Source organism: Pseudophryne corroboree, chromosome 12, assembly GCF_028390025.1.
Source record: "Pseudophryne corroboree isolate aPseCor3 chromosome 12, aPseCor3.hap2, whole genome shotgun sequence".
Lineage (NCBI taxonomy): Eukaryota > Metazoa > Chordata > Amphibia > Anura > Myobatrachidae > Pseudophryne > Pseudophryne corroboree.
The window spans coordinates 9,631,443-9,656,709 of NC_086455.1; the positions used below are offsets into that span (position 1 = coordinate 9,631,443).

General features: G+C 46.4%; 1 protein-coding gene across 3 annotated transcripts in view; it reads right to left on the reverse strand.

Annotated features, from left to right (window-relative positions):
* The window catches only part of LOC134980213 (uncharacterized), a 48,183-nt gene that overhangs the window by 2,238 nt on the left and 20,678 nt on the right, over positions 1 to 25,267 (reverse strand). For 2 of the 3 annotated variants that reach the window (XM_063946922.1, XM_063946921.1), the window contains exons 4-5: positions 11,977 to 12,084; positions 1,036 to 1,125 (exon numbers count right to left, since the gene is read on the reverse strand). In XM_063946922.1, the coding sequence (XP_063802992.1) occupies positions 1,036 to 1,125; positions 11,977 to 12,084 (198 nt within the window). The remainder of the gene's footprint in view (positions 1 to 1,035; positions 1,126 to 11,976; positions 12,085 to 25,267) is intronic. The other variant, XM_063946923.1, reaches the window with a different exon arrangement.

Below are 25,267 nucleotides of genomic sequence, written 5' to 3' on the forward strand. Positions count from 1 at the left end.
TCACGTACTATTCGACAAGTCCAATTCCACGACTTGTCGAATAAAAACTGATGGGATTGAATAGGTCGAATCACTATTTGACCTTTAAAAGTCGAAAACTGCCATCTTTTCGAAAGACGGCAGTTTTTGACCCTAATTGAATATACCCCTTGGTGTGAGATTTATACTTGTGCACAGTCACAGTGCAGATGAATGAGGAGCTCCTAACTAGTAAAGCGAAAGTATACATACAGCTTGAGTGAGCTGATTGGACCATTCCAATGCACTTATAAATTAAGTAGTATAAATTAATCTCAAAATATCTCCCTACCCGACCTCTCCGCTCTGCACAAGATCTGCGTCTCTCATCCACACGCATTACTTGTTCACACTCAAAATTACAGGACTTTATCCGGGCTTCACCCACTCTGTAGAATGCCCTCCCACGCACAATAAGACTCGCCTCTAGTCTCCAAACCTATAAATGTTCCCTGAAAACTCACCTCTTCAGACAAGCCTATCAAATTCCAGACCCACCCACATAACCTTCAGTGCTTCCCTATCTAATCACATCCTCTGTAGAGTATTCATAACATCACATATCTTGTCTTTCTTTACACATCCTCCTGACACTTGGCCAACATTACTGGGTGATCGTATCATACAACCCATTAAGATCCTTGCAATCTGGTGGACCATTATGCAATAGGTAACATCTATCCTTGAGTATCAAAGCCTATTTCCCTACAGATTGTAAGCTTGCGAGCAGGGCTCTCCTACCTCTGTCTGTTTGTTTTTACCCAGTTTTGTTCTATTACTGTTGTTCTAATTGTAAAGCGCAACGGAATATGCTGCGCTATATAAGAAACTGTTAATAAATAAAATAATAAATAAATAGCTTTCTGCTGCACATGCAGCATTTCCTAAATGAGACCCAGTGTCTATACAATTATACACCCCCTGTGCATTACATCATTTTTACAGCTCACAAGAAAAAAACAAAACCACACTGACACTGAAATAAATGAACGCAACAGATTTGAGATTAATACATACATTCTTTCTGATGTCCAATGTATACTACCAGCACACCCATCGACACTACCACCACAGGTATAAGGAGAACGATCCGGACTCTATTGCCATCTGAAATAAAAGAATGAAGAACATAAAAACGTTTATTACCAAACCATGGGGGAGCGTCAAATAAACAGATGTATCCACAGTGCTGTAAATAGGGAATTCCCGGTAGGACAACCAAAACAAGATTCTATTCAACACTCAGCTCTCAATTATTATGTAACAGATTGTAAAAAGACCCAGAATACGTCCGAACTATTATAAGACTGCGGATGATTGAGGCTGTGCAGATAAGCAGTAGCGTCAAGCTAGGGAGGAGGCTGATAGGAAGTGACATTGCTGCACACGATGACGCCACTTTCATTGAGATAAAAAAAAAATCTGAAAGAACTGCAGGTGATAATGGGAAAAACTGTGTCTCCTAATAGAAATGTGGGCCCCTCTTATTATATATGTCTAAAACCAAAGCACCAGGCATTAACTCCTGCAATACAGAAAAATATAAAAGTTCAGAGATATGGGTGAGGGAGGGGGGGATGGAGAGAGGTCTCCCTAAGCTAGGCTTCCAATAATTAAGGGGCACCCACATTTTTTTTTTAAATTCAATAAGTTTTTATTGGTTTTTACAATGTTTTAACATTTAAACATTGCCTAGGGCAAACATAACATACATACATCAACTAGATTGAAACACTTGAACAAGTAACAACAACATGCTTACGGTATATCATAGAGAGCATAGTGTGATGTGGTATTAACTATCCCATTCAGCGTCTTAAATAGCAATAGAGCAGTGGTGACCCAGATTTCCTATATATTAAGCACACATTGTGTTATCCTTTGTCACGATATTATCATGTCTTTTAGTCCGGCCGACCACGGGCCGCTTACCCCAGAGATCCCACACATAGACCACTCATATCGGGCAGTAAAATAAATCTAGGGTTCAGCAGTATTCATCCTTGAAGCGAAATAGCGAGAGCTCATCCACTTTCCCTATATAGCAATAAACTTTTTTTCCGCATTCCTGGCCAGATATACGAATTTTTCATGTGCAACAGTTGTATTAACCAGAGCAATCCAGGATTGTGGCGCTGGGGCTTCATTAGCCATCCATAGTCTGGCTATGCAAACCTTGGCCAGAGCACTGAGGTTTATAACATAGCGTCGACTGGGCGGGTCTAGAGTTTCCTCATCTATAGTTGCCAATATGCAAGAGATAGGTGTAAGTACGGTAGAGGGGATACCCGTAACAACTATGGCACGTATAACCTCCTCCCAAAAAGTCGACACCAGAGGGCATATCCATATCATATGCCAAAAGTCTGCTCCCATACTGCCACATTTGGGACATTTTGAGCTGTGGGATCCCCCTATATGTGACAATCGCAGAGGTGACATATATACCCTGTGCAGCACGAACAACTAAATTTGTTGATATCGGACAGATGCTGTTGAAAGCCGGCACGATCCCAGGGCACCCTCCCATATCTCATCCGACACTGGACCTAGATCAGATTCCCACTTGGTCTTGAGGGAGCTAAGGGGGTCTATATGATGCATTTGAAGTAACCGGCCATATATTTTGGATACTAAGTGACCGGATCCCACCGTCTGCAACAGCAATTTGACCGGGGAATCAGTAAACGCCGGCGGGCCATCAGGGAATTGGGCAGACACCGCATGTCTCAATTGAAGGAAGCGATAAAAATACGCAGAGGGGACGTTAAATTCCTGTTGAATCTGCTGGAAGGATCTAAAAAACCCATCAGTGTATAAGTGTCCCAGTGAGGTTACTCCCCATGGTTCCCACACCTCCCTGACTTGAAGCTGATACAACTCTGGCAATCCATATTTATTGTCCAGCGGAGTGTCAGGGTCAATGCCCTGTCCTTGCAGTATCCGGTGCGCCAGTCTCCAAACAGTAATATATTGTTTAATGAGTGGTAGTGCCGACACTTTGACGCTTCCACAGAGAAGCAGTCTCAGTGGGGAACCACCTGGATATTCCTGCCAAACCAGCTGTGAGTGCAAACTTGAAGTGTCAGAATCATTAACCCATTCCCATAAATGTGCTAATTGTGCTGCAAAATAATAAAGACGAAAGTTGGGAAGAGCCAGCCCCCCTGAGGTTTTGGGCCTAGTCAGAGTATTAAGTTTCAACCGTGCCCGTTTACTAGCCCAAACCAAAGAGGACATCAAGCCATCTATCTGTTTGAAAGTTTTCTGGGGGATGTATATTGGGGATTGTTGAAGTATGTACAGGAGTTTGGGCTGAAAAACCATTTTCACCAGGTTAACCCTCCCTGTAACTGTCAAGGGCAATTTCCCCCAGACCTTCACTTTATTGCGAAGATAAGATACTTGCGGTGTAATATTAAGGGAAGTAAATTTATGAGGGTCGTTGGATACCCAAATGCCCAGATACTTAAAGGAATTCACCCATCTTAGCGGTAGAACAACCAATGGGGAGGCAGGGACCTCACCCTGAAACGGGATAATGGAGGATTTCTCCCAATTGATCAGAAGCCCAGAGTAACCTCCGAACTTATTAATAATATCTAAAATCTTAGGCATAGACTCAGCATAGCGATCCACAAATAGCAGGATATCATCGGCATATAGAGCTATTTTCTCCTCCCTGGTGCCCACGGTGTATCCAGTAATCTCAGGGTTCGCTCGCAGAAGACATGCAAGGGGTTCAATGGCTATAGCAAACAGGGTAGGGGACAATGGGCATCCCTGACGAGTGCCTCTGGACAACGGAAAGGAATGTGACACAAAGCCATTCACCGTCACTCTAGCCAGGGGAGAGGAATACAGCAGGCGGACAAATTTGATAAAGCTGGGGCCTATACCAAACTTGCGCATGACCCTCCACAAGTACTCCCACTCCACGGAGTCAAAGGCCTTAGCGGCGTCCAATGATACTACTATGGATGAGGGTGCCTCACGGGGGACCTGGAGATGGGTAAATAGTCGTCTGAGATTTATGGATGTTGATTTATTGGGCATAAATCCCGTCTGATCTGGGTGTATAATCTGCGTAATTACCTTATTTAATCTACTTGCCAGGATTTTGGCCAGAATTTTAACATCGGTCGGTAGAAGGGAGATAGGTCTATAAGAATCAACCTTCCTGTGGTCCTTATCGGGTTTCGGTAGGACAATAATCAATGCCTCCGCCATAGATAATGGGAGGGATTCCTGTGTGAATATTTGACTATATAGCTCAAGCAATTGGGGGACAAAAAAGTCTAAATGACGTTTATATAGCTCAGACGGTATGCCATCGAGCCCTGAAGCCTTCCCATTGGGGGCAGCACTGATCGCATCTACAATCTCCTCTGGTGAAATAGGTGCCTCGAGGAAGTCATGCGCCTCACCAGTCAGCAAGGGGAGCTGTATAGTCTGTAAATATTCGTCTAATTGCATCGGGGTACAGTCTAGTTTAGAGCTATATAATCGCCTATAGTACGACACGAATTCCGACGCAATCTGTGGGGTCTGCACTACAGTGGTACCGTCTGAGGCCTCTATTTCCACCACGGTATTAGCGGATCTCTCACCTCGTGCCAAGGAGGCTAAATATGATCCCGGCCTATCCCCGGAGGCGTAAAAGGTGTGAGAGGAGAAGAGGAGTCTATGCTGAGTCTTTTCCATTAGACACTCCCTCCAATCCCCCTGAGCTGTCAACCATACAGATTTGGAACTATCCAAGCAATCCTGTAAATATTGTGCCTCTGCGGCAACACTTAGGGTCTCTAGCTCGGTCTCCCGGTGCCTGAAAAAGGATTTTAAATTAGCCACTCGTTTAATTAGGGTTCCCCGCAAAAAGGCCTTGAACGCATCCCATAAATTAGAGATAGGTTGCCCAGCCTTGTTTATCTCAAAAAATTCCCGCCACGCAGTCACCAAATCGGAGCCATCTCCCATATGTACAAGCCAAAACGGGTTAAACTTCCACACTGCCTGTCCTCTAGAGCAACCAAAGTCCAGGGTCAATGTTAAAGGGGAGTGATCCGATATACCCCTAGTCTCATATTTGCTATCCCGGACCCTAGGAATCAGATCGCTCGAGAGAAGGGCCAGGTCAATCCTAGAGAACGAGGAGTGAGAGTGTGAGAAGCATGAATATTGTTTAACAGATGGATGTCTCAGTCTCCAAGGATCAACCAGGCCCAGTCCCGACACAACCTCAGCAAAATCATTTCTACCAGAATGTGGACCAGAAGGATTGGTGGAGAATCTATCCATCGCTTTATCCAATACATTGTTGAAATCCCCCACACAAACCACGGGCATACCCGGTGACAAGGCCATAAACCCGGCAACCCTTTTCAGGACATCGGAGGAGTACGGGGGAGGCACATATACGGACAGCAAAAGCAGAGGGGTACAATGGATTTTACACTTTAAAAACACATATCTTCCCCATGGGTCCGTCTGTACTGACTCCAGCGCAAAGGGAACTGTCTTCTTTACAAGGATAGAGACCCCCCGAGAGGCAGAAGTGTGTGTGGAATGGAATGCCCACCCTACCCAGGGTCTCTTAAGGGCTAGGGTCTTGCTGCCCACCAGGTGGGTCTCCATAAGACATATCACATCAGCGGCATATTGCTTAATTTGTCTAAGCACAAGGGATCTCTTGATCTTGTCATTGAGTCCCCGCACATTCCATGACACCAACCTAAGTCCAACCATGAGGGGTCGTTTTGATAATAAGAGAGGCTACAGCCCGCAGCCAGCCAGACCCATCTTCTCTGCATACAAGAGCAGGGCACCACCGCTCAATGAATAGATTCTTAAGCCATACACACTCAAATCTCGACCATCCATACCAGAAACAACCGTAGCCTGTAACTTCCCCCCTCCCCCCACCCTGTACACCACTCCCAACCTGCAGCATACTTGGATCCCTGAACCTAACACCGGCTCAAGCCCAGAGCACACAACTTGTTATACCCTGGGTGGAGCCAAAAATTATAATGGCCCTAAGAAAGAGAAAACAAAACACAAACAAAACAAAACTTCCCCAGCCTGTAGGCTAAATCGCCCCCATAGGATAGAAAAAGGAGCGAAATATACAAAGTCACCCCCTGGGACTAAAGAGCAAAATATAATCGGGTATATTCAGATCACAGATATATCCCTCCTCTCCCCCAGCCCTCCACCCGACATATCCTAGCATTATTAATATAGTAATTGCCTGTATAAGAAGGATAACAAGACAGAAAATCAGGTAAGTAATTAGCCCCCCCACCACCCTCACCTCCTCAGGGAGCAGCATAGATAATTAAACATTTTCCACAACCTGCATCCCCCCAGTAGATATGCAGATAATCTTATCCTGTACATAAATTCTTTTGCAACCACAGTCACAGGGATTAATCACGAATCAGCAAGAGCCCGTCTAGCCGGGAAGCGTCTATCCAGCCATATCATCGCCTCTCGAGGAGCTTCAAAAAATTTGGTCTCACCATCAGCTACCACTCGTAATCGTGATGGAAAGAGCATGGCGTATGGCAATTCAAGTTCCCGGAGTCTCCTCTTAACAGGCAGAAATTGGGCTCTATCTTTCTGCACCTCCACCGCGAAGTCTGGGAAGACCGATATTGGCGACCCGTTCCATTTAAGGGGGCCTTTCGTGCGAGCAAGTTTCAGAACAGTGTCCCGGTCGCGGAAGTGAAGGAACTTGGCGATGAAGGTACGAGGCGGGGCCCCCGGAGGCAACGGGCGCATCGGAACTCTATGAGCTCGTTCTATGGTGAAATGAGGCGAGAATTCATCGGGTCCAAATGCCTTCCGAAGCCACGCCTCTAGAAATTCCTCAGGAGATGAGCCCTCCTCCTTCTCGGGCAGACCGATGAAACGGACATTGTTGCGACGTAAGCGTCCCTCCATATCCGTTAGTTTTTTGCGCACATCAGTCATTTGAGACTCCAAAGTGTCAGTACGCCGCCCCAGCGGGGTGACAGTATCCTCGAGATTGGAGATACGGGTTTCGGCCTCACCCACCCTCTCTCTCACCCGTTGTAGGTCCTGGTGTATAATGGAGAGATCAGACTGCACCTGCCCAATTTTATCAGCCAGGCGAGCCTCACTTGCTGTCACGGCATCCAACACTCTTTGTAACGCAGCATCAGGTGGTTCTGTTGAGACAGAGCTGCATGCAGGAGAAGGGGGCGAGGACTCATCTTGTGTAGTTTCCCTCCGCTGTTGTTGGGGACCGGGGTTGCGGACAAACTTTTCCATTGCGCCTGCCGCCGCATTTTGTTGGCGGCCTTTCACCATTTTGGATAACACAATGCCACCGTATTCGACCAATTATATGTCAAAGCAGTGCAGGCAGAGAGAGGGGGCGCAGGCACCAACTCACTATGTGCGGGCCAAGAAACGCAGGACGAATATATATATATAAAAGGACCAGTGTACCTGACAGTGTGGCTGTGTGTCGGCACTATAGATTTGGAAGCTGTGGTCAGAATCAGGGGGTCAAGCAACTTCCCACCTGCACAAACAGCACCCCCCCGAGGCAGAGCAATGCAGGTCTTCTTTAGTATTATTTACCAGCCTCCAGTCTGGTCTAGCTGCCCAGGCTGCATATAATAGACACTTCCAGCAGGAGAGGTGTGGACTGGAGCAGAGCTGATCCCGTTGCCAACCCCAAGATGGCGCCCGGAAAATCCCACAGTCAGCCCAGCATTATGTTATAGACTTCATGGGACAAAGGCTACTATAGCAGGCAGCGGGGGTATCCCCTGCTCGGCTCACAGGCCGCTCCGGGTTTAGTACAGGGCTGTCAGGGGCGGGTGGCGGAGCTCCGTGTGTGCGGCCCGCCAACCGCAAGATGGCGCCCGGCAGTTGCGGCCCGCCAACCGCAAGATGGCGCCCGGCAGTTTCCCGTACTCTGCACGGCCGCGACAAGTGCCCTGGCCGTCCAGCGGAGAAGTGGAGCAGAGTGATGTGCTGTGCAGGTGGCGGGGCCCCGGCGGTATCCACTCGCCGGCCGCAGGGCACGTCAGGAGAGCCGGGTGGGAGACGAGTGGCACAGCTCCCCTGCAGCTCAATCCAAGATGGCGCCGGCCTCGTGCAGGTCAGGAGCAGCTCAGCCCTTCTAATGTTCCTGGCAGGCACACTGGACACAGGATCCACTTGAGATGAGGCACAGATCAGGCAGCAGATATTCAGGTAGCCGCAGATAGACTTATGCAGTCACACAGGGGGTGTCAGGATGTCTTTTAGGATGTTGTCGGCTGGGGAGCTAGGATTACACGTCCTACTCCATTACTCGTCAGGCCACGCCCTCAAGGGGCACCCACATTTGAACGAGATGAGTTCTGTCTTTAAAATGGTGTGTCCTCTTAGCAACTATTGTCTGGTGATCACATGGCACTGTTACCCTGCTCTACGGAAAATCCATATATAGAGGGGAGGGCACAACTTACCCTACTACCCCCTAACTACAAATGATGTGGTACTTAAACACTATTGCCTGGTGAAAGAACTTCCTAAGCTACGGAAAAAAATTATTTCCATAGATGGGGAGGGCACATTGTGCCCTCTAACCCTCATTCTGTCCCGTACATAAGGGGCAATTATGTTAAAAAAAAAAAGAAAGAGTCGAAATGTAGGCAAGGAGGTTCTCATGTCTGGTAACAGAACATCGTCACTATCCTAGTCGACGTCCTGTCCACCAGAAGTTGGAAGAACTCGCCTGGGTGAAGAACCTGAGCAGAAGAGGGAAGAAAAATTCCCTTATCCCTTATTGCCAGGGTGGTGATCTGGTCCAGATTTGGATGTTATATAACATTACACCAATAGCCAGGGCCTACAAGGCGCATTTTCCATTAGAATCTGTAATTACGAACACGACCCGATCACTGGAGAAGCCGGTATCTACGGCCACACCCAGACATTTGGAACCAGAGATACAAACTCAGCCTGAGGTTTGCCTATCATTTTTACTACAATAATAGCCCAACAGAAAGTAGGATTGGCAAAAGAAGTCTCCCCTTCAAGTGGGAGAATATTTTTCAAGGTGGCCCCAACTTTGTCTTCTTGGAAGGACAAGAAATTCCCAACAAGAAGAGATTCCCAGTAGGACTGTCCACTGAATGGAGAGACTGCAAGAAAGGCGAGTCGGATCACCATGTGTTTCCTTTACCATTCAATGAGTGAGGCACTTTAGCCTCTTTAACCTGGATGTGCAGCACCTGTGCATGGATTAAAGCCTCGAACCCCTGCACATAATCTGTATCTTCCTTCAAGTGACCGTTCTAGGTCAGTGTCCTGCGGAAATCCCCCACCCATTTGTGAATTCCATGTAGGCCCTTCTTAGGAATGAGGAACCCAACTCCTGGACACTAAAAGTTTGAAGACCAAGAGAAGCAAATCATAAACTTGATGGGTACAGAAATCCATCTCATCTCTACTGGGACTAAATCCTCCCCCTCCGCACGGGAGAGAACCTGCACATAATCCTGTTAGCGGCCTAATTAGTGGGACACTCTTGAGCTAGTGTCGCTTCAATATGAATACAATAGAATTCCTGGGAAGGACCTGCTAATGTTTACTGACAGAAAAGAAGGGAATGGGCGCTAGAGACCGAGCCTGGGAAGTTAGGTGGGCAACGACTTATCTCAGACTGATCTCTTGCCCCCCCGGGAACTCCGCTATAGCACTGGCCCTTGCTGCACCTTGCAGACTAAGGGGGTCATTCAGACCCGATCGCACGCTAGCTTTTTTTTGCAGTGGTGCGATCGGTTCTGAAGTGCGCCTGCACCGCAATGCGCAGGCGCGACGGGGATCGCCGGACAGCAACGGATTTAACGAAGAAAACGATTGCACCGGCGATCATAAGAAGATTGACAGGAAGAGGCCGTTAGTGGTTGTCAACTGACCGTTTCTGGGGAGTGTCCGGAAAAACACAGGCGTGCCCAGCCGCTTGGAGGGAAGATTCCTAACGTCAGCTCCAGGCCGGATCATCGCAGCGGCTGAGTAAGTCCTGAGCTCTGCAGAGACTGCACAAACTTTTGTTTGTGCAGCTCTCTACACAGGCGTTCGCATCGCCTCCCCCTGTAGGCGGCGACTACCTAATCGCAGCACTGCAAAATAACGCCTGCGTCCAATCAGGTCTGAATCACCCCCTAAGCTCCCTTGACAGTCCCTTCCAAACATGTGCGGATTGTGGTCCTAGACCTCATCAGCCGCATCCTGGGATTATGGTTCTGTGAGACGACTGGATGTAGAACAAGTAGATTAGTAATTAGGGACAGATCCTTTCATTATAAAAGACTGCACACGATGGCAGAAAACAGAGCAAACCAACAGAGGCCAGAACCTGGATAATGTCTATTAGGAAAGGACAGATAATGCCCCATCAGCTTAAACAGTGTCGGACTGGCCCACAGGGGAAACCACGGGTTGGCCCCACTGACCCTCCTCTCTAGGGATCAGGTTCCAGACTGAGAACTTGCTTATACACTATACATAGGTCACCTTATACTGCACAGGACTATGGTGTATACACTACAGTACATTGCTATTATTAATGTAGTACATTATCATGTATTCACTGGCAGTATTTACTATATATATTTATCAAGGGGCCCAAACCATACATCAATGGTTTGCCAAGTCTCTAAACATGGGCCCCTACCATTGCATTTCCCCGGTGGGCCCTTAATGCCCCAGTCCGACACTGTATATACTACATATATGGTACAGCAGATATTTAAGCCCCTGAATTATATTTATGAGGAGATTACATATGTAACATGCTGCTCCTAGTAGTAAGTGGTCAGTTCCTCTGCAGCCAAGGAACATGGCGGCCAACATTTGAGGAGCAAGGTTCTGGTGGCTTTTACCTCAGGAGGTGGTGTCGTGCAGGGATGGGGGTTACCGCTGAGAAAGCCGCAATTGGCCCATCCCCGCTTTAGTCTATAGACACTAACCTGCAATGGCTGTGGTGGGTCCCTGCAGTGGAGGCAGATTCCTGTAGCTGGGCTTGCCAAAGTAGCACCCTTGGGGGTAAATTTACATAAGATCGATGTTAACGGATTTGAAATCGATTAACATATAAACTGAGGGCTGATGGGGCATAGAGGGGGAGGAACCTTCACACTTCTTGATAAATTTAAAGTGCCAGCTCCCCATAGCCACCAATCTATACCCCAGTGTCAACTTGTACTCCAGTGTCCCCTAGTGGATGAAAGATAAATAAAAAAAATTAAAGAATAGGCTGTCGGCAGGCTGACACACAGCACCCGGCTCCATCTTTTATTTTACACATGTATGCCCTTAGTTCACTTTATTGAAATTTCAGTAAAAAATAAATATAAGTTTTGTGCCTATTTTGGTTAAAAACTGTTCAATGTGTTAAAATATGAGACTAATGGTATTTTCTGGAAGTGCAATGCGTCCAAGGTGTTCTACTAACCCTAACACAGATATGACTATTTCCCCTAGAATAGCGCCTCATCATTATCTGTCCTGCAGGATTCCTCTGGGGCACAGTGGCTGCACTCAGTGTAATAGGCCCTACACACATGCCGATTTTCTGAAAGATATGAACGATCTCGTTCATAAATGAACGAGAACTCGTTCATATCTTTCAGTGTGGAGACTCCAGCGATGAACGATGCGCGGCCCCGCGCTCGTTCATCGCTGGTCTCCCGTCGGCTGTGCATGCAGACCAATATGGACGATCTCCTCCATATTTGCCTGCACTTCAATGCAGCCGCGTGACGGGGGGAGTGAAGAAACTTCACTCCCCCCGTCACTGCCCCCCCGCCGCCGGGTCGCTCGTCGGCCGTATCGGCCGTCGGGCACCTCGGTGGCGCATCGTTTAATGTGTAGGGCCCATAACACAGGTACAGATCCCCGAGTCATGTATATACGTTATATCATACTTACTGGCTGTACCACTCTTGGGAGTCACTGCTACATTTGTTGTACAGGACACACAGGGATCCTGAGTAGAGTCTTCAACGTGACCGACAACATTTTTATCTGCTGTGTTCTCTGAATAGAACCAAATAAAAACAAAAAAGAAAACACATTCATAAAAGGATTGCAATGAATCATTTGCTAAGTTCTGTAGCTGCTTGCCATGAGATTAAGCTCCTGTGGGAGGTGAAGTCGACAGGGGAAGTTGAGAACTGTCCACTTTGGGTAAGATATTTAAAAACAGGTGGTGCAGTTCAAATGATGTGGAGTAATGTAACTATTAGAAGGGAATAACCATAAATATAACGGCCCCCCAAAAGAGTAATTGAGGACAGGAATTGAGGATAAATAGGAGCCTATAGGCCAGTTTTGCTAAGAAGTGTCTGTTACATTTGGTTCCTTTAATAACGAACGCTTAGGGGTCTATTCATGAAGCGGTGAATAGCGTGGAGAAGTGAGCCAGTGGAAAAGTTGCCCATGGCGGCCAATCAGCAATGAAGTAACATTTATCATTTGCATACTGTAAAGTTATATTATATATATATATATATATATATATATATAGCCTCAATGTAGTCCACACTCTAGCCTCAATAATAACTGCTGGGGTAGCATCCACATATGGATAAAGTCACCAAGACCAATCCACTCCAACGTAGAACCAGTGTTGCTAGGAGCACTCACCAGACTTCATAAGCCTTTTTATTGTCATTAAATCAGACCATCAGCACACAGGTGTCACCGTTTCGATCCCATATGGGACCTTTTTCAAGATCACAAACCAGTGCAGATAGCTCACATATATACCTATAGCCCTCCCCACAATTAGCAAACAAGAGACGCCCGATCCCATTCTAAAATTATACAAAAGTCGATTGTAATATACACAGACACACAACATATAAGACAACATACAAACACATATCAGTATCCAATACTGTAAAATTCACAGCGGATTACATGTGAAGTAACTGAGATGCGGCGGGCGTTCCACTGCGCGCCGTACTTCCGTATTTGGAACGCAAGTTCCGATCATCTGACCGGAAGTGCACGTTCTATTACAGATACATCACTGCCAGTGCCCATACTAGTAACTGCTATCAGATAGTGTAATATTCATACTACTTAGAGCACAATGACTGATCAAAGATCAATGTCAAATGCGTTCCACTAATCCAGAGAGACCAGAACAAAATTAAGAATGATATACGATGCCCATTGCAGCATCCCATATCCTATAATGTACACTGGCTATGATGTCACCTGTATATTCTACTCAGATACCAATCAATATTCATAGATATACAAAATCCTGAACACAATAATCCGCTGCGGATTTGCACAAGTCAGAGTAAACTATATCGGACACACAGTTTGTGTACCAAAACACAATCATGAAAAAGAACAATAATTTGTTGGGTAAGTTTATATACCGTTTTTCAGACCACAGACCAAAAAAAAAAAAAAGTCCAATGATCTCCCAAAGGAAGATCTTGATTTTTCAATCCAAAAAAATACCACAATGAATGCCTTCATTCATGCCCCGAGGGCGTACAGTGTCCAATATGTGAAACCACAATGCTTCTCGACGGAGCAATAGCTTTACCCTATCACCACCTCTTTTTAAAGGAACAATACAATCAATTATCATACATTTTAGTGACACCAGAGTATGTCGCGCCTCGTAGAAGTGCCTGGCTACAGGTTTATCAGAATATCCATCAATCAGAGCTGTTCTAATAGACAGAGGAGGATTCGCCATTCTTTCACGGAATGAACGAATAGTCTTGTCCACATACACCAGAGAGCATGGGCACGTAAGTGTGTATACTACAAAGTTAGAGGTGCAGCTCAATCGTTGGCGGATCTTAATTTTTTTTGTCCGGTATGTGGATGGTAGAAGTATTCATCTGAGGTCATACTTCTACAGGTGGTGCAATTCGCACATCGGTAACATCCTATGTTCTGTGGCATCAACCACGACTCAGGTCCCAATTTTGGTGACCTGCCCGACTGCATTAGGATGTCCTTTAGATTATATTCACGTTTAAAGCTGATCAAAGGCTTAACTGGTAAATGTTTAGAGAGAACTGGATCGCTTTTCACCACCGGCCAGAGATACCTAACTGCTTGTCGTATGATAGGACCAGCAGTGTCAAATGTCATTGTCACAACAAATGGGTTTTGTACCTTTTGTTTCTTTTTCAAATTGCCTTCGGTGAAAATATTCAAGGCTTTATGTACTGTAGACAATTGTTAATGGTCTGTTCATTATAGCCCGTGTAGAGAATCTCATCTTCATTTCCTCCAGTTGTATATAAGCCTTCTCGGCCTCAGAATTATTCAGGAGAACCCGTAGAAACTGCGAGACCGGCAGGTTTTGTTTGAGGGAGCCCGGATGGTGGCTCCCAAAATGTATTAATGTGTTACGGTACCCATCACTGTCCCCGCTGTCTGGAGATAGTATCGTCCGCCATATTGAAAGTAATTGCACGTCAAGATGAGTTCTAGTAATTCAATCAAAACTCAATTGGAGGAGAAGCAGTATGTAAGCGAGACAACACTCGTCGAACCACAGCCAGACCATCATTGTGTGGTATCACGGTATATAGGGACATGACGTCCATTGTTATCAAGATCCTATGTTCAGAGGCAGGAAGAGTATGGATTAGTCTTAAAAAATCATTAGTATCCTGTAAATAACTTGGTGTTCTTAACACATATCTGTAAAAAACGGTCTAAATATTGTGTCACAGATGAAAACAACGAATTACGAGCTGATATAATCGGACGACCTGGTGGTTTAACAAGGCCTTATGTATTTTGGGCAACAAATATAGTATAGGACAGATAGGAAAATCAGTCCTGAGAAAAGCCAATAACTCTTCATCGATCCAATTATTTGTTAATCCAATATTCAAAATTGTATCTAGACGATTCTTAAATGATACAATTGGGTCACCACTTAGCAGCCTATAGGTGTCCGTGTCTGCTAGTTGTCTTAATGCCTCTTCATCATAATCCTTAGTATCAAGCACCACCACTGCGCACCCCCCTTATCGGCAGGGCGTATGGTAAGTAAAGGATTATTTTTTAAATCCTTGAGTGCTTAATTCTCAAGGGGCTTCAAATTATATCTAGTATGTTTCTGTTTCATCAGCGATTCCTGGATATTATGGTCCAATAACCTAGTGAAGGTTTTAATACTAGGATTTTGTGAGAGAGGGTAATAACTACTTTTCTTCTTAAATGATGCAGTGGTATAATACATTTTTTGCGTGTTTTGAAATCTCTCAGTAAGTCTAAGCTTCCTGCAAAGTTTGAATTTATCAATTGACCAGCGAAACTTATCAAATTTAGGAGTAGGTATAAAACTCAATCCCTTTGAAAGTAAGCTCTTTTCTGACTCAGTGAGTTTATATGATGATAGATTAATCACTGATTCTTCTGTGTTTTTGGTTGTTTTTTCTTTTCTTTTGAATTTGCCCGGCCGAAGGTGGGTCCTTCTGCCGTCTTAGGGGTATATGCAATTAGCGTCGAATTCCCGAAATTGTCGAAAAACTGCACTTTCTCTTTCATCCACTAGGGGACACTGGAGTTCCATTTAGACATTAGGGGTGTGAAGCCTGTGAACCGGAGGTGTGGCACAATCTTCAAAAATTTGCATTGTCTGCACAGCCGGTTCCTCCCCCTTCACGCCCCTCATGCCTCAGTTTCGAATTTTGTGCTGGAGGAGTAGCACGTGAGAGCACATAGCTCCTGAAATAGCATAAATTTAGAGGCTGCGTCAACCTAAAAAAAGGGAGACAAAAGCCCAGTTAAAGGTGAGAGACTAAGATCCCTTTTGAAGGGACCGGCATCTCTCACTGGGAGATCCTCTATTACGCAGTGAGTACTGGTAGTGTCATAAGGGCCCTAGTATAGGTGAGGACAGTTAGGCAGTCAGGGTTACACTGTAGTCATAGTAGATCCAGACTAGTCTTTATCCCCTTGAGCAGAGAAGCGCGCGCAGGCAGAGCTGCACAGACTTTCGGGCGGCCAGCGGCAGGGGAGACAAGCCGCACTGTCAGTGAGGGATCAGCGTAGCTGTGCGGCCAGCGGCAGGGGAGACACGCGCGCTGTACGGGTGAGTGCCAAGCTAGCCCGCGCGTCAGTCCTTCGTCGCACACCCGCCGGAGCGCATCTAATTACCGCTGTGTTAAGAAGGATCACAACGGGGGACGCACGCTGAGGGGAAAGAGGTGACACTAAGTTTTCTTTACCGCGGCTGGAAAGAGCAGCCGCGGAGTCTGATAAACCCCCTCATCCCTTCTTAGAATATAGATGTGACTATAAAATTTCAGTGGCGGCCATCTATATTTTGTTAAATAGGCGCCAAACTGAGGGGCAGGGATCAGTTTTTCACCTCTCGTTGCTCGTCCAATAAGAAAACAGCAGGGACCATTAGGTACAGTTAGGGCTCCCTCTGCTGGTGGTTAGGTAAACTATAGGTTTTGTAAAGAATGAGGATCTCCTGAAAATTAATACTGTATTATTATATGTATTTTCAAGGACTTCTTCTCCAAAAGATCCTGAAGGAAATACTGAATGTCACGGGACGACCTTATATCGCTGATGATTGACAGCTGGGTCTGTGAAGTTTACAAAACCGGCTGGTGTTAAAAAAAAAAATATTTTTTTATTTTTTTTATTTTTTAATTTATTTGTTTCCTGCCTTGTCCTCTGGTATATTTACTTTGAGGAAGTTGTACAGCCGGTTCCAACCACTTCACGCCCGTCATTACTACAGTCTTTCTCTTCCTAGTGTAAAGGGGGAAAGAATTACATACTTGTCAAGTAAACGAAAAATCATGTCTAAGACAGCAACCAAGACGTCTAAGACCTATTATGTGTGTACGAAGTGTAACAAGAAGAGCACGAGGGTTGGCAGCTCCGGGGTGTGCGACTCCTGCTTAGACAGGGATGCACAACCTGGGAGTAGTGCTCCGGCAAGGTCATGGGAGGATATTCTTACGGATAGAATTTCCAAAGAAATGGCGGAATCACGCAAACAACAATCAGAGTGGGCTGCGGGATTCTCTAAGACGATGGAAGAATTCCTCATCAAAATGACGCCGCCCGCACAACCTGACGTAAATGTGCGCAAGGCAGTTAAAAGACCCCTTCCAGTTGTTTAGGTAACGGAGGATGAGGATGGTCTTATGGACATGGAGGAAGGTGAGTTAATTGATTCTACCCTGGACGCCGTCTCTACGGAAGAAGACTCAGCGATCTCAGGTATTGATTCTTTAATTGATGCAGTTAAGGAAATACTGGAGTTTAAAGAAGAAGAGGTTAAAGAACCTGAGGAATTCGATTTATTCGAATCCCATAAACCACGCTCAGCGGTGTTTCCAGTCCCCAAATCCCTCCAGAATCAAATGGAGGAGGCCTGGAAACAGCCTGATAAACGCTTCCAATTCCCAAAGAGGTTTCAGGTAACGTATCCTTTGCCTAAGGGGATAATGGATAAATGGGAAAATCCACCGGTAGTGGATGCATCCCTAGGTAGGTTATCAAAAAAGACTATTTTACCGATCACAAATGTAACGACTTTAAGGGATGTTTCAGATCGTAAGGTTGACACGGCCTTAAAGTCGATTTTTGTAGCAGCAGGTGCAGCGCAGAGACCTACTCTCATCTGTGCTTGGGTGAACAAGGCCATGGGAGCATGGGCCAGCCGTATTTTACAAGCTATTGAAGAGGAAAATAGCTTGGAAGAAATTACATATCTGGCAGAACACATTCGAGAATCAGCTGCATACTTATGTCAGGCATCTAAGGAAGCCAGTAGAATTGCATCACGCATCTCCGCATCGGCCATATCAGCAAGAAGAATCTTATGGCTTAGAGAATGGCAAGGAGATTCTGACACTAAGAAGGCTGTGGAAGCTATTCCCTTTGCTGGTGACACGCTTTTCGGTCCAGAATTAGACAAGTGGATTTCCCAAGCTACAGCTGGGAAGTCTACATTCCTACCTACTCCTTATACAAGAAATACTCCACAGGTTAAGAGAGGTTATTCGGGACCAACGTTTCATTCCTTCAGGTCTCAGTCCTTTCGAGGCCGAGGAAGAGGTTTTGGTGGGCCGGCACGTGGGGGCAGAGGTAGAGGCCGTTCACAGGCAACGACCAGAAAGCAGGATAAACCTGCTGAAAAAAACGTGGCATGACGGTCTCCCAACTCACCTAGGGTCTCCCCTGGTGGGCGCACGACTGGAGGGGTTTCAGAACACATGGGCCAACACCTCGCCAGAGAGCTGGATAAACAACATAATCTCTCAGGGGTACAAGATGGAATTTCGAGAGAGACCTCACAGTCAGTTTTTCACAACAGGTTTACCTCAGTGTCCTACAAAAGCAAAAGCTGTACTCTCAGCAATTCAAAAATTGCTACAGTCAGGAGTCATTGTTCCAGTCCCTACCCCTCAGAGAGGAACGGGATTTTATTCCAGTCTTTTTGTCGTGCCAAAGCCAGACGGAACAGTCAGACCGATTTTAAATTTAAAGGTTTTAAACAAATTTCTAAGAATTTACAGATTCAAGATGGAATCAATACAGTCGGTCATTGCGGGTCTAGAACACAAGGAGTTCATGATATCCATGGACATAAAAGATGCCTACCTACATATCCCAATTTGGTCCCCACACCATGCGTACCTACGGTTCGCACTGCTGAAAGATCATTATCAATTCAAGGCACTTCCGTTCGGTCTATCCTCAGCTCCGAGGATCTTCACAAAGGTCATGGCGGTCATGGTGGCAGAATTGAGATTAAGAGGAGTCAATATAATACCCTATCTCGACGATCTCCTAATCAAAGCCTCTTCTCAGGAGCAGCTTATAAAGGACGCTCACACATCGCTTCAATTTCTGATTCAACACGGATGGATAGTGAACTTCAAGAAATCCAACCTCATTCCAACACAACGGATTCAGTTCCTAGGTCTTATATTGGACACGGTAAAATTGAGAATTTTCCTGCCAGAGTCCAAGATTCAGGACATACGGAAGCTGGTGGCTCAGGTGCTGGAGACACCAAGGGTGTCGCTACATCTCTGTGTACAACTTTTAGGAAAAATGGTAGCGTCGTTCGAAGCTCTCCAATACGGAAGGCTTCATTCTCGACCCTTTCAGATGAATCTCCTTGCACAAGGAGCAGGGTCACATTGGCTGCTTCATCGGAGAATCAGCCTTCAACCTCAAGTACGAATCTCCCTGACATGGTGGTTGGTGCACAAGAATCTCGCAGCAGGAAAGAGGTTCGGTATTTGGGAATGGAAGATTTTGACAACGGACGCCAGTCTCAGAGGTTGGGGTGCTGTCCTGGAAGACCAGCAATTTCAGGGAAGGTGGACGCCTCAAGAGAGCAGACTACCCATAAACATTCTGGAGCTAAGAGCGGTATACAATGCTCTGCTATTGGCCGAAGACCTGGTCATAGGCCAGTGTGTAAGGATACAGTCGGACAATGTCACGACGACGGCTTACTTAAACCGTCAAGGAGGAACAAAGAGCAAGATGGCATGCAGGAATCAACAAAGATTCTGTTATGGGCGGAGAGGCGAGACATCATACTCTCGGCAATATTTATTCCAGGAGTAGAGAACTGGGAAGCAGATTACCTCAGTCGACAAGACATGCATCCGGGAGAGTGGTGTCTTCATCCGCGGATTTTCAGAATGTTAGTAAGAAAATGGGGTCTTCCGCAGCTCGATCTCATGGCTTCGAGACAGAACCACCAGCTGCCCAGATATGTGTCCAGGACAAGAGATGCAGCAGCAGAAGGAGTGGATGCGTTGACACTTCCTTGGGATTACGAAAGGGTGTACATATTTCCACCTTTTCCTCTTATACCAAGGATACTGAAACGGTTGAAACGAGAACGCGTATGGGCAATTCTAATCGCACCAGATTGGCCACGCAGGAGTTGGTACTCGGACCTTCAGGGATTAATGTCGGAAGATCCGTGGAGGTTACCGCAAAGAGAGGACCTACTATCTCAAGGACCGTTTCTTCATCCAGACCTGAACAGGCTGCGTTTGACGGCGTGGCTGTTGAAACCAGGATCTTAAGAAACAGAGGAATACCAAGATTGGCTATCCCTACAATGATTGCGGCAAGAAAGCCGGTTACAGCGGGGCATTACTACAGAATTTGGAAGAAAATAAGAATTTACTTACCGATAATTCTATTTCTCGGAGTCCGTAGTGGATGCTGGGGTTCCTGAAAGGACCATGGGGAATAGCGGCTCCGCAGGAGACAGGGCACAAAAAAGTAAAGCTTTTACCAGATCAGGTGGTGTGCACTGGCTCCTCCCCCCATGACCCTCCTCCAGACTCCAGTTAGGTACTGTGCCCGGACGAGCGTACACAATAAGGGAGGCAATTTGAATCCCGGGTAAGACTCATACCAGCCACACCAATCACACCGTACAACTTGTGATCTAAACCCAGTTAACAGTATGATAACAGAAAGAGCCTCTTAAAGATGGCTCCTTAACAATATAACCCGAATTTGTTAACAATAACTATGTACAGTATTGCAGATAATCCGCACTTGGGATGGGCGCCCAGCATCCACTACGGACTCCGAGAAATAGAATTATCGGTAAGTAAATTCTTATTTTCTCTATCGTCCTAAGTGGATGCTGGGGTTCCTGAAAGGACCATGGGGATTATACCCAAGCTCCCAAACGGGCGGGAGAGTGCGGATGACTCTGCAGCACCGAATGAGAGAATTCCAAGTCCTCTTTTGCCAGGGTATCAAATTTGTAGAATTTTACAAACGTGTTTTCCCCCGACCACGTAGCTGCTCGGCAGAATTGTAATGCCGAGACCCCTCGGGCAGCCGCCCAAGATGAGCCCACCTTCCTTGTGGAATGGGCCTTAACAGATTTAGGCTGTGGCAGGCCTGCCACAGAATGAGCAAGTTGAATTGTGTTACAAATCCAACGAGCAATCGTCTGCTTAGAAGCAGGGGCACCCAACTTGTTGGGTGCATATAGTATCAACAGCGAGTCAGATTTTCTGACTTCAGCCGTCCTTGAAATGTATATTTTTAAGGCTCTGACAACGTCCAACAACTTGGAGTCCTCCAAGTCGCCAGTGGCCGCAGGCACCACAATAGGTTGGTTCAGGTGAAACGCTGATACCACCTTAGGGAGAAAATGCGGACGAGTCCTCAGTTCTGCCCTATCCGAATGGAAGATTAGATAAGGGCTTTTATAAGATAAAGCCGCCAATTCAGATACTTTCCTGGCGGAAGCCAGGGTCAGTAACATAGTCACTTTCCATGTGAGATATTTAAAATCCACCTTTTTCAATGGTTCAAACCAATGGGATTTGAGGAAATCTAAAACTACATTTAGATCCCACGGTGCCACCGGAGGCACCACAGGAGGCTGTATATGCAGTACTCCTTTAACAAAAGTCTGTACCTCAGGAACTGAGGCCAATTCTTTTTGGAAGAATATTGACAGGGCCGAAATTTGAACCTTAATAGATCTCAATTTGAGACCCATAGACAATCCTGATTGTAGGAAATGTAGGAAACGACCCAGTTGAAATTCCTCCGTCGGAACACTCCGATCCTCGCACCACGCGACATATTTTCGCCAAATGCGGTGATAATGTTTCGCGGTGACTTCCTTCCTTGCCTTAATCAAGGTAGGAATGACTTCTTCTGGAATGCCTTTCCCTTTTAGGATCTGGCGTTCAACCGCCATGCCGTCAAACGCAGCCGCGGTAAGTCTTGAAAGAGACAGGGACCCTGTTGTAGCAGGTCCCTTCTCAGAAGTAGAGGGCACGGGTCGTCCGTGACCAACTCTTGAAGTTCCGGGTACCAAGTCCTTCTTGGCCAATCCGGAGCCACTAGTATTGTTCTTACTCCTCTTCACCGTATAATCTTCAATACCTTTGGTATGAGAGGCAGAGGAGGAAACACATATACTGATTTGTACACCCAAGGTGTTACCAGTGCGTCCACAGCTATTGCCTGTGGATCTCTTGACCTGGCGCAATACTTGTCCAGTTTCTTGTTGAGGCGAGACGCCATCATGTCTACCATTGGTCTTTCCCAACAGTTTATTAGCATGTGGAAGACTTCTGGATGAAGACCCCCCTCTCCCGGGTGAATATCGTGTCTGCTGAGGAAGTCTGCTTCCCAGTTGTCCACGCCCGGGAAGAACACTGCTGACAGTGCTATTACGTGATTCTCCGCCCAGCGAAGAATCTTGGCAGCTTCTGCCATTGCACTCCTGCTTCTTGTGCCGCCCTGTCTGTTTACATGGGCGACCGCCGTGATGTTGTCCGACTGAATCAACACCGGTTTTCCTTGCAGGAGTGGTTCCGCCTGGCTTAGAGCATTTTAGATTGCTCTTAGTACCAGAATGTTTATGTGAAGAGACTTTTCCAGGTTCGTCCATACCCCCTGGAAGTTTCTTCCTTGTGTGACTGCTCCCCAACCTCTCAGGCTGGCGTCCGTGGTCACCAGGATCAAATCCTGTATGCCGAATCTGCGGCCCTCCAATAGATGAGCCTTTTGCAACCACCACAGAAGATATACCCTTGTCCTTGGCGACAGGGTTATTCGCAGGTGCATCTGAGGATGCGACCCTGACCATTTGTCCAACAGATCCCTTTGGAAAATTCTTGCATGGAATCTGCCGAATGGAATTGCTTCGTAAAAAGCCACCATTTTTCCCAGGACTCTTGTGCATTGATGTACAGACACCTTTCCTGGTTTTAGGAGGTTCCTGACAGGTCGGATAACTCCTTGGCTTTTTCCTCGGGAAGAAAAACCTTTTTCTGAACCGTGTCCAGAATCATCCCTAGGAACAGCAGACGTCGGAAAACAGCTGCGATTCTTGGAATATTTAGAATCCAGTCGTGCCGTCGAAGAACTACTTTAGATAGTGCTCTTCCGACCTCCAACTGTTCTCTGGAACTTGCCCTTTTTAGGTCGTGCAAGTAAGGGATAATTTAGATGCCTTTTTTCTTTGAAGAAACATCTTTTCGGCCATTACCTTGTAAAAAAGGCCCGGGGTGCCGTGGATAATTCAAACGGCATCGTCTGAAACTGATATTGACAGTTCTGTACCACGAACCAGAGGTACCCTTGATGAGAAGGACAAAATTTGGACATGGAGGTAATCCTTGATGTCCAGGGACACCATATAGTCCCCTTTTTTCCGGTTCGCTATCACTGCTCTGAGTGACTTTATCTCGATTTGAACCTTTTATGTAAGTGTTCAAACCATTTTAGATTTAGACTATGTGTCACCAAGCCGTCTGGCTTCAGTACCACAATATAGTGTGGAAAAATAATACCCTTTTCCTTGTCGTAGGAGGGGTACTTTGATTATCACCTGCTGGATATACAGCTTGTGAATTGTTTCCAATGCTGCCTCCCTGTCGGAGGGAGCCGTTGGTAAAGCAGACTTCAGGAACCTGCGAGGAGAAGATGTCTCGACTCTCCAATCTTTACCCCTGGGATAATACTCGTACGATCTAGGGGTCAACTTGCGAGTGATCCCACTGCGCCCTGAGACTCTTGAGACTACCCCCCCACCTTGAGTCCGCTTGCACGGCCCCAGCGTCATGCTGAGGACTTGGCAGACGCGGTGGAGGGCTTCTTTTCCTGGGAAAGGGCTGCCTGCTGCAGTCTACTTCCCTTACCTCTATGTCTGGGCAGATATGACTGGCCTTTTGCCTGCATGCCCTCATGGGAAAGGAAAGATTGAGGCTGAAAAGACGGTGTCTTTTTTAGCTGAGATGTAACTTGGGGTAAAAAAGGTTGGATTTCCCAGCTGTTGCTGTGGTCCCCAGGTCCGATGGACCGACCCCCAAATAACTCCTTCCCTTTATACAGCAATACTTCCATCTGCCGTATGGGATCTGTATCACCTGACCACTGTCGTGTCCCTGACATCTTCTGGGAGATATGGACAACGCACTTATCTTGATGCCAGAGAGCAAATATCCCTCTGTGCATCTCACATACATATATATAGAATGCATCCTATTAAATGCTCTACATGAATAAAATATTTTCAGTCAGGGAATCCGACCAAGCCAACCCAGCACTGCATCTCCAGGCTGATGGCGATCGCTGGTCGCAGTATAACCACCGTATGTGTGTATATACTTTTTAGGATATTTTTCCAGCTTCCTATCAGCTGGCTCCTTGAGGGCGGCCGTATCTGGAGACGGTAACGCCACTTGATAAGCGTGTGATCGCCTTATCACCCTAAGGGGTGTTTCCCAACGTACCCTAATTTCTGGCGGGAAAGGGTATAACGCCAATATTTGCTATCGGGGTAACCCTACGCATCATCACACACTTCATTTTATTTTATCTGATTCAGGAAAAACTACAGGTAGTTTTTTCACTCCCACATAATACCCTTTCTTGTGGTACTTGTAGTATCAGAAACACGTAACACCTCCTTCATTGCCCTTAACGTGTGGCCCTAATGAGAAATACGTTTGTTTATTCACCGTCGACACTGTATTCAGTGTCCGTGTCTGTGTCTGTGTCGACCGACTGAGGTAAATGGGCGTTTTTAAAACCCCTGACGGTGTTTCTGAGACGCCTGGACCGGTCCTAATAGATTGTCGGCCGTCTCATGTCGTCAACCGACCTTGCAGCGTGTTGACATTCTCACGTAATTCTCTAAATAAGCCATCCATTCCGGTGTCGACTCCCTAGAGAGTGACATCACCATTACAGGCAATTTCTCCGCCTCCTCACCAACATCGTCCTCATACATGTCGACACACACGTACCGACACACAGCACACACACCGGGAATGCTCTGACAGAGGACAGGACCCACTAGCCCTTTGGGGAGACAGAGGGAGAGTCTGCCAGCACACACCAAAAACGCTATAATTATATAGGGACAACCTTATATAAGTGTTTCTCCCTTATAGCATCTTTTATATATATACAATATCGCCAAAATCAGTGCCCCCCCTCTCTGTTTTAACCCTGTTTCTGTAGTGCAGTGCAGGGGAGAGCCTGGGAGCCTTCTCTCCAGCTTTTCTGTGAGAGAAAATGGCGCTGTGTGCTGAGGAGATAGGCCCCGCCCCTTTTCCGGCGGGCTCGTCTCCCGCTATTTTTGAAGTTAGGCAGGGGTTAAATATCTCCATATAGCCTCTGTGGGCTATATGTGAGGTATTTTTTGCCTCTAATAAGGTTTTTATTTGCCTCTCAG